Here is a 16,685-nt window from a genome sequence, read left to right on the forward strand (position 1 = left end):
CTGGTGGTTTACAGACTGAGAGTCTCACCATTGACCAGGTAGCAGGTGTGTGTGACAGCTCAGACATAAACACAGACGACTTCTGGCTCTGCTCGTTCATTAACGAGGATGATGTTTAATCGTGTGGTCAACACATGCACACATCCCAACTCGCTGCCTTCAAAATCTTCAAACCAGTGACTTTATCTCAAGATAAGGAAAACGACTCATGACATGCTATTATATCAGCATGTCATACAATTATAAAGCATGTCAGGCTATAGCCAATCATACTATGATAATAGCATGTCATGCTATAGCATGACATGCTATTATAAAAGTGTCATGCTATAGCATGTCATACTATTATAATAGCATGTCATGCTATAGCCAATCATACTTTTATTATAGCACGTCATGCTATAGCCAATCATACTATTATAATAGTATGTCATGCTATAGCATGTCATACTATTAAAAAAGCATGTAGCCAATCATACCATTATAATAGCATGTCATGCTATAGCTAATCATACTTTTATAATAGTGTCATGCTATACCATGACATGCTATTATAATAGTGTAATGGTTTAGCATGACATGCTTTTTTTTGGTGTCATGCTTAAGCCAATGGTACTATCAAAATAGCATGGTACTATCAAAAAGCATGTCATGCTATAGCATGACATGCTATTTTAATAATGTAATGCTTACGCATAACATGCTATTATAATGGTGTCATGCTATTGCATGTCATGCTATAGCCAATCAAACTATTGGATTAGTGTCATGCTTTAGCATGACATGCTATTATACCAGTGTCATGCTATAGCATGTCATGCTATGGCCAATCATACTTTTATAATAGCATTTCATGCTATAGCATGACATGCTATTATAATGATGTCATGCTTTAGCATGTCATACTATTATAATAGCATGTCATGCTATAGCCAATCATACTTTTATTATAGCATGTCATGCTATAGCCAATCATACTTTTATAAAGCCATGTCATGCTATAGCATGACATGCTTTTGTAAAAGTGTCATGCAATAGCCAATCATACTATTATAATAGCATTTCACTATTATAAAAGCATGTCATGCTTTTATAATAGTGTCATGCTATTATAAAAGTGTCATGCTTTAGCCAATCATACTATTATAAAAGTGTCATGCTATAGCATGACATGCTATTACAAAATTGTCATGCTATAGCATGACATGCTATAATAATAGTGTCATACTATAGCATGTCATGCTATAGCCAATCATACTATTAGATAAGTGTCATGATATAGCATGACATGCTATTACAATAGTGTCATGCTATAGCATGTCATGCTATGGCCAATCATACTTTAATAATAGCATGTCATGCTATAGCATGACATGCTATTATAACAGTATGATTGGCTATAGTATGACATGCCATTATAATAGTGTCATGCTATAGTATGTCATACTATTATAATAGCATGTCATGCTTTAGCCAATCATACTTTTATTAAGGCATGTCATGCTATAGCCAATCAAACTATTATAATAGTGTAATGCTATGGCATGACATGCTATTATAATAGTGTCATGCTATAGTCAATCATACTTTTCAAAAAGTGTCATGCAATAGCATGTCATGCTAAAGCCAATTATACTATAATAATAGCAAATCATGCTTTAGCCAATCATACTATTATAATAGTGTCATGCTATAGCATGACATGCTATGATAATAGTGTCATGCTATAGCATGTTATGCTATAGCCAATCATACTATTAAAATAGCATGTCATGCTATAGCATGACATGCTATTATAAAAGTGTCATGCTATAGCATGTTATGCTATAGCCAATCATACTATTATAATAGCATGACATGCTATTATAATAGTGTCATGCTATTGCATGTCATGCTATAGCCAATCATACTATTGGATTAGTGTCATGCTTTAGCATGACATGCTATTATAACAGCATGTCATGCTATAGCATGTCATGCTATGGCCAATCATACTTTTATAATAGCATGTCATGCTATAGCCAATCATACTTTTATTATATTTTAATATAGCATGACATGCTATTATAATAGTGAAATGCTATAGCATGACATGCTATTATAAAAGAGTCATGCTATAGCCAATCATACTATTATAAAAGCATGTTTGAGTAGCTAATCATACCATTATAATAGCATGTCATGCTATAGCCAATCATACTATTATTAAAGCATGTCATGCTATAGCATGACATGCTTTTATAATAGTGTCATGCTTTTGCATGACATGCTTTTATTTGGTGGCATGCTAAAGCCAATGGTACTATCAAAATAGCATGGTACTATCAAAAAGCATGTCATGCTATAGCATGACATGCTATTTTAATAATGTAATGCTTAAGCATAACATGCTATTATAATAGTGTCATGCTATAGCCAATCATACTATTATAAAATGTGATGCTCTAGCATGACATGCTATCATAATAGTGTAATGCTATGGCATGACATGCTATTATAAAAGTGTCATGCTATAGCCAATCATACTTTTAAAAGAGTGTCATGCAATAGCATGTCATGCTAAAGCCAATTATACTATAATAATAGCATGCCATGCTTTAGCCAATTATACTATTATAATAGTGTCATGCTATAGCATGACATGCTATGGCCAATCATACTTTAATAATAGCATGTCATGCTATAGCATGACATGCTATTATAACAGTATGATTGGCTATAGTATGACATGCCATTATAATAGTGTCATGCTATAGTATGTCATACTATTATAATAGCATGTCATGCTATAGCCAATCATACTTTTATTAAGGCATGTCATGCTATAGCCAATCAAACTATTATAATAGTGTAATGCTATAGCATGACATGCTATTATAATAGTGTCATGCTATAGTCAATCATACTTTTCAAAAAGTGTCATGCAATAGCATGTCATGCTAAAGCCAATTATACTATAATAATAGCAAATCATGCTTTAGCCAATCATACTATTATAAAAGTGTCATGCTATAGCATGACATGCTATGATAATAGTGTCATGCTATAGCATGTTATGCTATAGCCAATCATACTATTAAAATAGCATGTCATGCTATAGCATGACATGCTATTATAAAAGTGTCATGCTATAGCATGTTATGCTATAGCCAATCATACTATTATAATAGCATGACATGCTATTATAATAGTGTCATGCTATTGCATGTCATGCTATAGCCAATCATACTATTGGATTAGTGTCATGCTTTAGCATGACATGCTATTATAACAGCATGTCATGCTATAGCATGTCATGCTATGGCCAATCATACTTTTATAATAGCATGTCATGCTATAGCCAATCATACTTTTATTATATTTTAATATAGCATGACATGCTATTATAATAGTGAAATGCTATAGCATGACATGCTATTATAAAAGAGTCATGCTATAGCCAATCATACTATTATAAAAGCATGTTTGAGTAGCTAATCATACCATTATAATAGCATGTCATGCTATAGCCAATCATACTATTATTAAAGCATGTCATGCTATAGCATGACATGCTTTTATAATAGTGTCATGCTTTTGCATGACATGCTTTTATTTGGTGGCATGCTAAAGCCAATGGTACAATCAAAATAGCATGGTACTATCAAAAAGCATGTCATGCTATAGCATGACATGCTATTTTAATAATGTAATGCTTAAGCATAACATGCTATTATAATAGTGTCATGCTATAGCCAATCATACTATTATAAAATGTGATGCTCTAGCATGACATGCTATCATAATAGTGTAATGCTATGGCATGACATGCTATTATAAAAGTGTCATGCTATAGCCAATCATACTTTTAAAAGAGTGTCATGCAATAGCATGTCATGCTTAAGCCAATTATACTATAATAATAGCATGCCATGCTTTAGCCAATTATACTATTATAATAGTGTCATGCTATAGCATGACATGCTATGAAAATAGTGTCATGCTATAGCATGTCATGCTATAGCAAATCATACTATTATAATAGCATGTCATGCTATAGCATGATATTCTATTATAAAAGCATGTCATGCTATAGCCAATCATACCATTATAATAGCATGTCATGCTTTAGCCAGTCATACTTTTATAAATGCATGTCATGCTATAGCATGACATGCTATTATAAAAGTGTAATGCTATAGCCAATCGTACTATTATAACAGCATTTCACTATTATAAAAGCAAGTCATGCTATAGCATGACATGCTTTTAAAATAATGTCATGTTTTAGCATGACATGCTATTTTAAGAGTGTCATGCTAAAGCCAATCATACTATTATAAAAGTGTCATGCTATAGCATGACATGCTATTATAATAGTGTCATGCTATAGCATGACATGCTATTATAAAAGTGTCATGCTATAGCCAATCATACTATAATAAAAGTGTCATGCTATAGCATGACATGCTAAAGCCAATTATACTATAATAATAGCATGCCATGCTTTAGCCAATTATACTATTATAATAGTGTCATGCTATAGCATGACATGCTATGGCCAATCATACTTTAATAATAGCATGTCATGCTATAGCATGACATGCTATTATAACAGTATGATTGGCTATAGTATGACATGCCATTATAATAGTGTCATGCTATAGTATGTCATACTATTATAATAGCATGTCATGCTATAGCCAATCATACTTTTATTAAGGCATGTCATGCTATAGCCAATCAAACTATTATAATAGTGTAATGCTATAGCATGACATGCTATTATAATAGTGTCATGCTATAGTCAATCATACTTTTCAAAAAGTGTCATGCAATAGCATGTCATGCTAAAGCCAATTATACTATAATAATAGCAAATCATGCTTTAGCCAATCATACTATTATAAAAGTGTCATGCTATAGCATGACATGCTATGATAATAGTGTCATGCTATAGCATGTTATGCTATAGCCAATCATACTATTAAAATAGCATGTCATGCTATAGCATGACATGCTATTATAAAAGTGTCATGCTATAGCATGTTATGCTATAGCCAATCATACTATTATAATAGCATGACATGCTATTATAATAGTGTCATGCTATTGCATGTCATGCTATAGCCAATCATACTATTGGATTAGTGTCATGCTTTAGCATGACATGCTATTATAACAGCATGTCATGCTATAGCATGTCATGCTATGGCCAATCATACTTTTATAATAGCATGTCATGCTATAGCCAATCATACTTTTATTATATTTTAATATAGCATGACATGCTATTATAATAGTGAAATGCTATAGCATGACATGCTATTATAAAAGAGTCATGCTATAGCCAATCATACTATTATAAAAGCATGTTTGAGTAGCTAATCATACCATTATAATAGCATGTCATGCTATAGCCAATCATACTATTATTAAAGCATGTCATGCTATAGCATGACATGCTTTTATAATAGTGTCATGCTTTTGCATGACATGCTTTTATTTGGTGGCATGCTAAAGCCAATGGTACAATCAAAATAGCATGGTACTATCAAAAAGCATGTCATGCTATAGCATGACATGCTATTTTAATAATGTAATGCTTAAGCATAACATGCTATTATAATAGTGTCATGCTATAGCCAATCATACTATTATAAAATGTGATGCTCTAGCATGACATGCTATCATAATAGTGTAATGCTATGGCATGACATGCTATTATAAAAGTGTCATGCTATAGCCAATCATACTTTTAAAAGAGTGTCATGCAATAGCATGTCATGCTTAAGCCAATTATACTATAATAATAGCATGCCATGCTTTAGCCAATTATACTATTATAATAGTGTCATGCTATAGCATGACATGCTATGAAAATAGTGTCATGCTATAGCATGTCATGCTATAGCAAATCATACTATTATAATAGCATGTCATGCTATAGCATGATATTCTATTATAAAAGCATGTCATGCTATAGCCAATCATACCATTATAATAGCATGTCATGCTTTAGCCAGTCATACTTTTATAAATGCATGTCATGCTATAGCATGACATGCTATTATAAAAGTGTAATGCGATAGCCAATCGTACTATTATAACAGCATTTCACTATTATAAAAGCAAGTCATGCTATAGCATGACATGCTTTTAAAATAATGTCATGTTTTAGCATGACATGCTATTTTAAGAGTGTCATGCTAAAGCCAATCATACTATTATAAAAGTGTCATGCTATAGCATGACATGCTATTATAATAGTGTCATGCTATAGCATGACATGCTATTATAAAAGTGTCATGCTATAGCCAATCATACTATAATAAAAGTGTCATGCTATAGCATGAAATGCTGTTATAATAGTGTCATGCTTTAGCATGACATGCTATTATAATAGTGTCATGCTAAAGCATGTCATGCTATAGCATGACATGCTATAGCATGACACTATTATAATAACATGACATGCTATTATAATCGTGTCATGCTAAAGCATGTCATGCTATTATAATAGTGTCCTGCAACAGCAAGACATGCTATTGCCATTAATACTTTTATAATAGCATGTCATGCTATGGCCAATCATACTTTTATAATAGCATGTCATGCTATAGCATGTCATACTATTATAATAGCATGTCATGCCATAGCATAATATACTATTATAAAAGCATGTCATGCTATAGCCAATCATACCATTATAATAGCATGTCATGCTACAGCCAATCATACTATTATAATAGCATGTCATACTACAGCCAATCATACTATTATAATAGCATGTCATGCTATAGCATGACATGCTTTTATAAAAGTGTCATGCTATAGCCAATCATCCTATTATAATAGCATTTCACTATTATAAAAGCATGTCATGCTTTTATAATAGTGTCATGCTTTAGCCAATCATACTATTATAATAGTGTCATGCTATAGCATGACATGCTATTACAAAATTGTCATGCTATAGCATGAAATCATATTATAATAGTGTCATACTACAGCATGTCATGCTATAGCCAATCATACTATTAGATAAGTGTCATGATATAGCATGACATGCTATTACAATAGTGTCATGCTGTAGCATGTCATGCTATGGCCAATAATACTTTTATAATAGCATGTCATGCTGCTTATCATACTTTTATGATAGCATGTCATGCTATAGCATGTCATACTATCATAATAGCATGTCATGCCATAGCATGATATACTTTTATAAAAGCATGTCATGCTATAGCCAATCATACCAATATAATAGCATGTCATGCTATAGCATGACATGCTTTTATAAAAGTGTCATGCTATAGCCTATCATACTATTATAATAGCATTTCACTATTATAAAAGCATGTCATGCTTTTATAATAGTGTCATGCTTTAGCCAATCATACTATTATAAAAGTGTCATGCTATAGCATGACACTTTTATAATAGTGTCATGCTATAGCATGTCATGCTATAGCATGTTGTACTATTATAATAGCATGACATGCTATTATGTTAGCATCTCAGGGCAGCTATTATCAAAAGGACACCGGACTATGTTTTCTGGGTTGTCAATCATTTCCTTTGCAGACTGAAAAATCTTCATTATTTCACACATTCATGGTCTGAAACTAAAAAAAGGGTTTTAAAAATCTGTCAGGACATTGACTGATTAGCCTAAAAAATAAAACCTTATAAACAGCTTTTCTTCAGGAAACTAATACAGACACAAGAGCAAAGGCATTTGTCTTGGCATTACAGCATTTCGACTCACTAATTGGCAAGCTAACTTGTTAGCATAGCCTAACCTACATCACCAGATTCTAACCTGTGACCCTGTTGGACCTAAAGAACAACATGTTTATATCGTGCAGGATCAAACGCAGTGTTAGCTAAAGATGTTAACGCTAGTTGTCAACATTTAGTATCAAACTGCTGCTGATCGAACAAGTGATGAGAGATTAAAGCTTTTGAAAGTTGAGCTAAAGACAGATGTTTTGACTAATAGTTCTGTTTTAAAATGAAAAATAAATAAATAAATTTTAGAAACCAGTCCTGAGCTGTTTTATCCACAGAGGAAGGCCCTTGCCTTCCTCAGACGTGTTTGTATCACAGCACGCTAACTGTTGGTAACTCTGGTGAATCAGGTCTGGATTAAAGAGAAGCACATGAACTCACCATGAGAAGAAATCACTGAAGCAGCTCAGGAAAGGAAACCATGAGGAAGGAGTAGACCAACAAAACAACGCCCCCTGCTGTCCATGATGAGGAACTGCTCTGAGTCTCCCCAGGTTTAGGTAGTAAAGGCTGGTTGAGCAGTTAAAACTAAAGGTTACCATGTAAATGTGATGTCTCTTTAAATTATATAAGGAACAAGTTTTTCATATTCACATGTTAAAGGTGGATCACCCCCAGTCTCTGCACGCCACGGTGGTTTGGCGAGAAGCTGTTCAGCAGAGACTACCACTGTTCACCAATCTGCCTCACAGCAGGAGCTTCCTGTGGCGTCCAGGGCCCCGGCTCCTGAGCCGTATGGCAGGTCATGGCACGTCCCCGCGGTCAGTGGTTACACCGAGGCGTGTCCCAACCCTGGCAGACTTTCCCCGAGGAAACCGTCCACCAGAGAAACGGACGCTTCGGTCTCCAGGCTCAGGATTCATGTTTTTCTTTAAATGAATTATAGTCGATCTCAGCCTGTCGACACCTGGTGTTAACATGTCTTCACGTGATGATCTGATCATTAATGGACACCTCTGTCTGTAGAGTTAACCTGTCAGCGTCTAACTCCTCCACAGAGGAGCAGTCTGACGCCTGACGTTTCGTTTTCATCACGTCTCCACGCTTTCTCAGAGCGTCTGGGTTGTGTTTGCACATTTGGGATGACACACGAGTCAAATCTTAACACGAGGTGTGAAAAACGGCATCTGACGATAAGTCTACACACTGTCTCTTTCCAAACTTAGAAAATTCAAGACTTAATCTGTCAACTTTTGAATTGCAAAGTGAAAAAACAAAACCTGCCTGAACCTTCAGTTTTCACCTTTCTCCTGGGTGTAGCTCCTCTCCAGGACCTAAAATGAGGATTAACGTCAGCAAACACAAAAGAGGCGAGAAACCAAACGTAAAATTCAAACATCTTTATATCAATTCCAGCAAAAATACAAAGTTTTTAACATAAAGATGTTTCATTCTTGGGATTACCACAAATAAAGCAGTTATTTCTTTTCTAATATACAAAATCAAAATCTTTAAATAGCAACTGTAAAGAATAAACATGTTCAAGTCTGGTATTTGGTGGCTGTCTCTGCTAAATACATGAGCCTACGAGGAGTTCTTAAATAACAATAAAAACATGACGCACGTTTTTCATTTACAGGTGAATCAGCCTCTACGAAGACGTGAGCGTAAAAAACAACCACACACCGACGCACGTTACGACTGTGGAAGTAAAGAAACTTCACATTATGAGAACTTCTGACCGTCCATCACGATAAAAAACAACTCAGGATACAAATAAAACGTAACGTAATGAAATAACGAGTCAAAGTGTTCACACCTCCTCTGAAAAACTGACGGTGGGATCAGCCAGCCGTTAATGCTGAGGGGCCGTGTACTTCATCCAGACAAACCTGAAGATATGGACTGTCAGGTCTGACACACGCCAGCAGCTCGCGGTCAGGATGAACGGTTCAGTGCAGCTGTCTAACGGGCACCGTAGGTGCTTACAAAGTCCTGAACGGGAGTTTTATTTTTAAATACACTGGGCATAAATAAAGTCCTGGGTTTCTGCTCGAGGAGGGCGAGATGCTGTGACAGAGCTGCAACAACTGTTTCCACTTTAACACTTTACACACGCAGAAACAGAAACAGGTTAAAGTGAAGTCTCTCCTGTGAGAGCGCCACGAGGAAACGACTGCGAAGGTTTGAGGAGAGGAACAGCAAACTGTCCAAACTGGTGTCCTGACGTACAGGACGACATTTGTTTCTACGACGACATGAGAGCAGCTCTGAGCTGACGCTCTGAGAACGGGCGAATAAAACCCAGCCTGACGACAGGAAATCAGAAACAGTGAAAAGACAGGTGTGTACAGGTGTACAGGTGAAGCATGACGTGTGGCGTGAAGCATGAGGCGTGACGCATGACGCGTGGCGTGTGACGCGTACACCAGGAGGAACGGTTGGTTTGCATACTCAGAGTCTCCAGGAACAGAAAGCTGACATGAGAACAGGGTTTCACATTTCACACATTCGTATTTCACACTTCATAAATAAGGCACCTGGTCACAGCAGTCACATGTTGACACCGCTGTGGCTGAAGACCGGCTGGAGATACACGCTGCCCGACACTTCACATGTTCTCGTCAGAAACAATAACTGCAGAGGTTCGCACAGAGCCAGGATGGAGGAACGAACCATGACCTGATAAACGCCACGAGCTGTGACGTTCGTCCTCTCTGCTCTAAAACGAAGGTTTGGAGGCTGACGCCATCTCCAGCCGTGTCGTAGATAAAGATAAAGCCAATCAGCGTCTGCTCCACGTGCTGCTCGACCTCAGATAAACATGTTCAGTCACATTTTAATTTTTACACTGGAGCTTTACAAAAGCATAAATCACTTTCAGAAACTGTCCCCACAGCTCAGCCTCCTGTGAACGTTTCTCTGATGTGAGGCTGAAAAATAGACTCTGGTGGTCCTGATGGGAGTCTCACAGACCGACCCACAGACGCTCTGTTTTATTTGGACAGGGACGTCCTGGTGCGCTTGGCGGGGGTCTCCAGGAGCTGCTCAGATTTCTTTGTGGCGGCCTTGTTGGGGCCGCGGGGCGCCGTGGCGGCGTGACTCCTCTTCATGGACTCCCTCAGAGCCCCGCTCCTCGTCAGCGTGGGCGTCTCGGCTCTCCTGACCGGTTTTGGGGAGGCGTTCGGGGTTTTACTGGACTTTGAGGAGTTCTTTACAGCTTGGGTTTTGCTGGCGCTCAGGGGAGCCACCGCCTCCATCTTCCTCTGGGACCGGGTCAGCACCTGGTCAGGTGAGGCTGGGGCCGGGCCCTGCTGGGGGGGCCCAGCAGCAGACTCTGGTCCTGGACTCTGTGCTGGTTCTTTGGGCTGGGACCTGGAAGCATTCATTTTATTCACAGTAGGTTTTTCAGCCTCCACCCTCTCTGCCTCCACCTGTTTCTTGGCGTTTGCGTCGACCTTGCCTTTGGGCGTCTCCACGGCGTGTTCGGGCGCTTTGGGAGACCCGAGCCGCAGAGAGGCTCTCTTTGGGACCTCCTTCCTCCCTGTCTCTCTTGAAGCCCTGACGCTGCTCTGAGCTCTGACCGCCTGAGCAGGAGGCTTCGTGGGTTTTTTCTCAGCCGGCGTTTTCTTCTTCTCTGTCTTAGCTGCTTTCGTTTGTTTGCTCACAGGCAGGGCAGGTTTCTGAGCCTTCAGAGGGGGTTTCAGGATCGACTTGGCGGTGGACTTAGCTGCACTCAGTCTTTTCAAACTGTTGGTCTTTAGGTTTTTTGAGGCCTTCTTCAGTCTGGCATTGGTCTGCTGAACCTGCATCTTCTCCCTGATGTTTGAGTACTTCCTCAGGATTCTGGCGCTGGCCGGGTTTCGTGGTTTGCTGGAGGACTTCTGAGACTCGGTGGTCTGGGCCCTGGCTTCGGTGGAGGAGTGTGCCTTACTCAGCGTCTGCGTGGGGCTGAGGAGCTCCCTCTTCTCCTTCCCTCTGACGGCGTTTGGCTCCTGCTCCAAGGCTTTGGCGATCAGTTTCTGGCTCTTGGGGTTGCTCTTCACGGGAGAGGCGATGGCAAACTTTTTCAGGTGTTTCTTTAAGCGCTCTGCCTGCAGGCTCGGGAAGACCCCCTGAGAGGCGGCTGAGGCCGAGGAGCTGTGGAAGCACAGCTGAGTCTCTGAAGGAAGACGCGTGTTCACCTTCTTCACGATGACCAGGGACTTGGTTTCTGTGGACTCCAGGAACCAGCGACAGATGCTGCTGAGGTTGAAACCTTTCATGAAGAGCATCTGCACTGGGGAGTACTTCTGGTGCTCCAGAGACTTTGGTTTCTTGGTTCTGCGTTTGCTCTTCCAAATGGCCGCCTGCCTGTCGGCCTTGTTCTTGTACTTGATCGCCGGCTGACCCTCTTTGTCCATCTGCACCCATCCCCTCTGCATCTTCTCATACCTGGTGTTCAGGCTGGAGAGGAGCTGCTGGCTGTCCTCTCCGGTCAGGGTCTGGAAGAATTTGTTGGCTTGCTTTGGGGGCTCTGGTCTTGGCGTTATGACCGGGGCGGCTGAGCTGGGGGGCGACCCAGGTAGATCGGACACTGACGGGGACTTTACCTGAGCTTTGGTCACCCTCTCTGGCAGTTTCCTGATTGGAGAAGCTGCTTCACTTTGTCTTCCAGGGACAGAGACTGAGGGCGTGGGGGGTGAAGCCAATCGCTGCGATCTGAGCGTTGGTTTCTTGTCGTCTGCTGGCGTCTGAGCAACAGACGGGGGAGACGGTCCAACTTTACTCCTTAACGGCATTCTGGTTGGTTTGTCTGAGCCGCCGTCGTCTTCACCTGCATGCCTGCTTTGTAAAAGTGCTACACTGGGCTGGTCGAGCAGCAGAGCTTCCACTTCCTTTCGGTGAACCCGCTTAGTTTTCACTGGCACAGTCTGTGACTGCCTTTCAGTCTTTACAGGACCCGGACTTTCTGCCTGACCCGGTTCCTCTGGGCTTGGTCGCTGTTTCTTGCTCTCACCGTCGTCGACCACGACCTTTGCTGACCTCAGTCTCTGTTTAGCTTCTGACACATTCTCTACATCGCTCCCTTGTATTGCTTTAGAGGCTGTCTCTGCTGGCTGTGGCTCCTCTACCTGCCGTTCCTCTACCTGTGGTACCTCTACCTGTGGTACCTCCATGTACGCTTCCTCTACCTGCGGTTTCTCTACGTGTGGTTCCTCTACCTGTGGTTCCTCTACCTGTGGTTCCTCTACCTGTGGTTCCTCTACCTGTGGTTCCCCTACGTGCGGTTCCTCTACCTGCTGTTCCTCTACCTGTGGTTCCTCTACCTGTGGTTCCTCTACCTGTGGTTCCTCTACCTGCTGTTCCTCTACCTGTGGTTCCTCTACCTGCGGATCCTCTACCTGCGGTTCCTCGGTTGTCTCTCGGGCTGTGATCTGTTCGGACTGCTCGGTGGCGGCGGCAGGGGGAGGTGGACTGACTTCAGGAGCAGGAGGTGGAGCAGGAAGAGGTGCTGAGGGAGGTCGCTCTGTGGGTGAAGCAGCAGGTTTTGGTGGTTCCTCAGAGGGGCCAGGATCTGATGTGGGTGCTGGTACCCCTGTCAGCCTCTGGCTCGTTGATCTGAGCTGCCGTGTGGACTCGGAGCTCTGCGAGCCGACGTGGAGCTGATCGGTGAGGACAGGTGAGCCGTCCTGGTCTCTCTGAGCTTTCTTCTGTCTGACAGTGGGTTTGGACCTGGGGGGGACTCTAGGTGGTGCTGCAGCAGGAGCAGCAGGAGCAGCAGGAGCAGCAGGAGCTGTCTCTTTCACAGGGGACGTCTCAGGAGTGGTCTCAGCTGATTGAGCTGCTGAGCGAGTTTCTGACGAGCGTTCGTCCTGACCAGCGCCTGCTGCGGTTTGACCCACCGTGCTCTTGTTAGCTGCGTGTTTGGGTTTTACAGGTGTTGAACCGGGTGATGTGCTGTTACCTGATCTACGCCTCAGACTCCTATCGCTGGCTGAAACAGGTTTTCCATTAACGTAACCCACCACGACGGTTTCAGTGGGTTTGAACCGTTTGGGGGGAGAGATCACTGCGCCTTTTTTCCTACGCCAAGGAGGAAGTTCCTTCAAGAGCGCATCCAGCGTCTTCGAGGACACATCGTAACCCGTGTCGTCATCATCGTCCTTTTCCGCCTCTAAAGGTAAAACACTGTCGGACGGTTCAATCGTCTCCTTTTCAGTCGTCTCCTTTTCAGACTCTTTCTCCTGAGGCTCCTCCTGCAGCTCCTCCTGCAGCTCCTCCTGCAGCTCCTCCTGCAGCTCCTCCTGCAGCTCCTCTGTGGGGCCTGTGGTCTGTGGCTGGGCTCTACCTTCAGAGGTGTCGTCTTGTGTCTCTGGCTGCGTTTCCTGAGGTTGCTCATCATGTACTTCCTCCTCCTTGCTCCTCTGGGACTCTTCCTCTTCCTCCTCCTTGCCTCCCTGGGACTCTGACTCCTCCTGGCTCCTCTGGGGCTCTTCCTCCTCCTTGCTCCTCTGGGACTCTCCCTCCTCCTGGCTCAGCGGTGTTGGGGAGCTGGGCTGCTCAGGGACAGGTCCAGTGCTCGGGGACTCTGCGTCTCTGTGGACGGGGCTCTCTGAAGGCTCCACGGATCTTTCTACCGTCTGCTCTGAACCTCCACAGACCTCCTGTGTGGGCTCAGGCTCCTCGTCTTTGTCTACGTCGGGTGGAGCAGGAACGAAACTGTCGTCACATCCTGTTGTTATCCCTAAGTCTGCGGACGTTTCCTCTGCTACCTGCCTGTTCAGATCTGTTTCTCTGCTCTCTAACCTTTCAGGCGATGGAGGAAGTGACGGCACTTTGCTCTGACTCTGATCCGTCTGGCTCGTTTCGACCACGACGTCGACTTCGCTGGCTGCGACCTCGACCGTGTCTCCTGCTCCTGGCGTCACGCCCTCGTCTGATTGTTCTGTGGACAGTTGTTGGATCATTGTCTCCCTGCACGCTCCGGCGAAAGGCATATCCACGGGCGGTACACCTTCAGGCTTGGAGAGGATTTGTTTTGGGGTGACCAACGTGGTCAGCTCCGGCATCGGATGAGGACAGTTCCCCCTCCCTGCCAACGTCCGGACAGTCTTCAGCTCCCAGATTTCGTCACAGTAAATGTGTCCTCTGGTGCTTTTTCTTGCGTTGCGCCGCGGGACCATGCTGCTGCGCCTTTCTTTAAAACACTCTGTGATTGGTTTGTCAATAAAAACAATGTCACAGTGGCCCAGGTCAGGGTCGACGATGCCTCTATAGGCAGAGTCCCGATCCGAGGAAGTCCTGACGGTCTTCCTGGCGGTCCGCGGGGAGTCTGGAGGGATGGTCGTATGGACCGAGTACAGTTTTGTTGGCGAGTCTTTGGCGTGGCGCAGAGGCTCTCTGTGGCGAGCTTGCTGCGAGCTGTTGGACTGATTATGTCTCTTCACAGACGAGCTGAGCCTGGCGCCGTGCGTCTCTGATCGGCTGGAGGAGTTCAGACTCAGCTCCTTCTCCTCCGCAGCGTCACAGTGAGACGACAGAGAGGAGTTCAGCACACATGACAACCTCTTCCCCGCAGCAGCGTTACTGGTCATGATCTTCATCTTCAGAGGTGCGTGGTCCACGTGGCGGCTGGTGTCTGCCTCTCCTGGGGGGGCTGAAGCCTGGTGACCCCCTGATCCAGGGCTGCGGAGATCCAACGCAGGGCCAGAGGTTTTCAGGGGGGCCGTTTTCTCTGGAGCCTTCAGGGCTGCACAGAGGCCTCGCACAGACGCGTCCTGGACTTCTGACTTGGGGGTGGATGTCAGGGCTGGGAGTGGCCTCTCAGCGGCGACCGAGCTGGGCTTGGGAGAGGAACACGTGATGGAGTCTCTCTGTGTCTTGGAGGATGTGACAGCTTTGACCTCGGTCTGAAGAAAGCCTATGGCCTCCAGGATCTGCCTCTGATGGTGGGGACAGAGCTTGGCCATGAACTGTCCCAGCGTGGAGGTGGACTGCAGGTCCTTGGCTTTTGTCACGTGAACGTCTTGAGACTCACTGAAGGAAAAAGAGGAGAAATGATTTAATGTCAGGTCTTAAACAGGAACGTGAGTGAAAACAGGTGGATCAGTTTGTAAACCAAAACACAAAGACATGGTAGAGTTTATGGTTGCATATTTATTAGAAGAATAGGTGATTTTAAAAGTGAATCTTTCCTCAGTGATCATGACCAATTACAGCGTTACAGCTACGACACGTCTGCTTCTTTACATAGAGGTGATTTCTCTTACAGGTTACACACCAAGATCATTTTAAACATGCACGACACGTTAACCACGGCGCCCGACTCCATTAAAACACCACGTTCATCACTGGAAAGAGCAAATACATCATGGGAAACATCGATTACACAGTTTCTGTCAAGTTTTCATGACTTTATCACGAGTGCATAAGGTGACGTTTACAAACAAGTGCTCAACAACTTAAGACAAATCAACCCGTAAATAAAAGCTTTAAGAAACGAATGCTGAATTAGATTTTCAAACATGTTTGAGGTTTTTATTTGTGCTGATACAGATCCTACGTGACCAGCCAGAGGGGACCGGCTGTTTCTGGGGTTTCTGGCTCGAGATTCGTCAGTGAGGTAGGTCGATCACAAAACCCTCCGACTCCTTTGGAGCGTTTAAACCATCACATTACCATTATTCAGGAGCTATACCACCAGTTTTCTTTGAAAGGCGTGTTTTCATTCAGAGTAAAGTCCCTTCAAGGCGGGAGGAGACACGAAATCAGCGAGTGATGCCTGAGAAAGTCACGAGGCTGCGACGTGAAGGATAGAAATGTCTTTACGTTTAGTCTGAGCTACGAAGAAAGAAGTCAGGAAATCACGTAGCTGAAGGTTTGCTGATTAGCATTTGATGCAAAAGATTCAATATGAAAGGTGTGTAAGAGTTAAAAACATGACGCTAATATTTCTAAATCAGAGAAACTGGGATCTGTAACTTAAG

General features: G+C 42.6%; 1 protein-coding gene across 4 annotated transcripts in view; it reads right to left on the minus strand.

The window, feature by feature from the left end:
• Positions 1-10,095: 10,095 nt before the first annotated feature.
• The window catches only part of LOC141795634 (uncharacterized), a 28,278-nt gene continuing 21,688 nt past the window's right edge, over positions 10,096-16,685 (minus strand). The window contains exons 7-8 of one of the 4 annotated variants that reach the window (XM_074676598.1): positions 14,207-15,735; positions 10,096-14,152 (exon numbers count right to left, since the gene is read on the minus strand). In XM_074676598.1, coding sequence (XP_074532699.1) covers positions 10,713-14,152; positions 14,207-15,735 — 4,969 coding nt within the window. In that variant the 3' untranslated portion in view covers positions 10,096-10,712. Of the gene's footprint in view, positions 15,736-16,685 lie in introns of all 4 variants that reach the window. The other 3 variants (XM_074676597.1, XM_074676599.1, XM_074676596.1) reach the window with 3 other exon arrangements.

This window comes from Halichoeres trimaculatus, unplaced genomic scaffold (assembly GCF_033239565.1).
Source record: "Halichoeres trimaculatus isolate MK-OKI-2021-1 unplaced genomic scaffold, fHalTri1.1 fHalTri1_scaffold_8, whole genome shotgun sequence".
Taxonomy (NCBI): domain Eukaryota; kingdom Metazoa; phylum Chordata; class Actinopteri; order Labriformes; family Labridae; genus Halichoeres; species Halichoeres trimaculatus.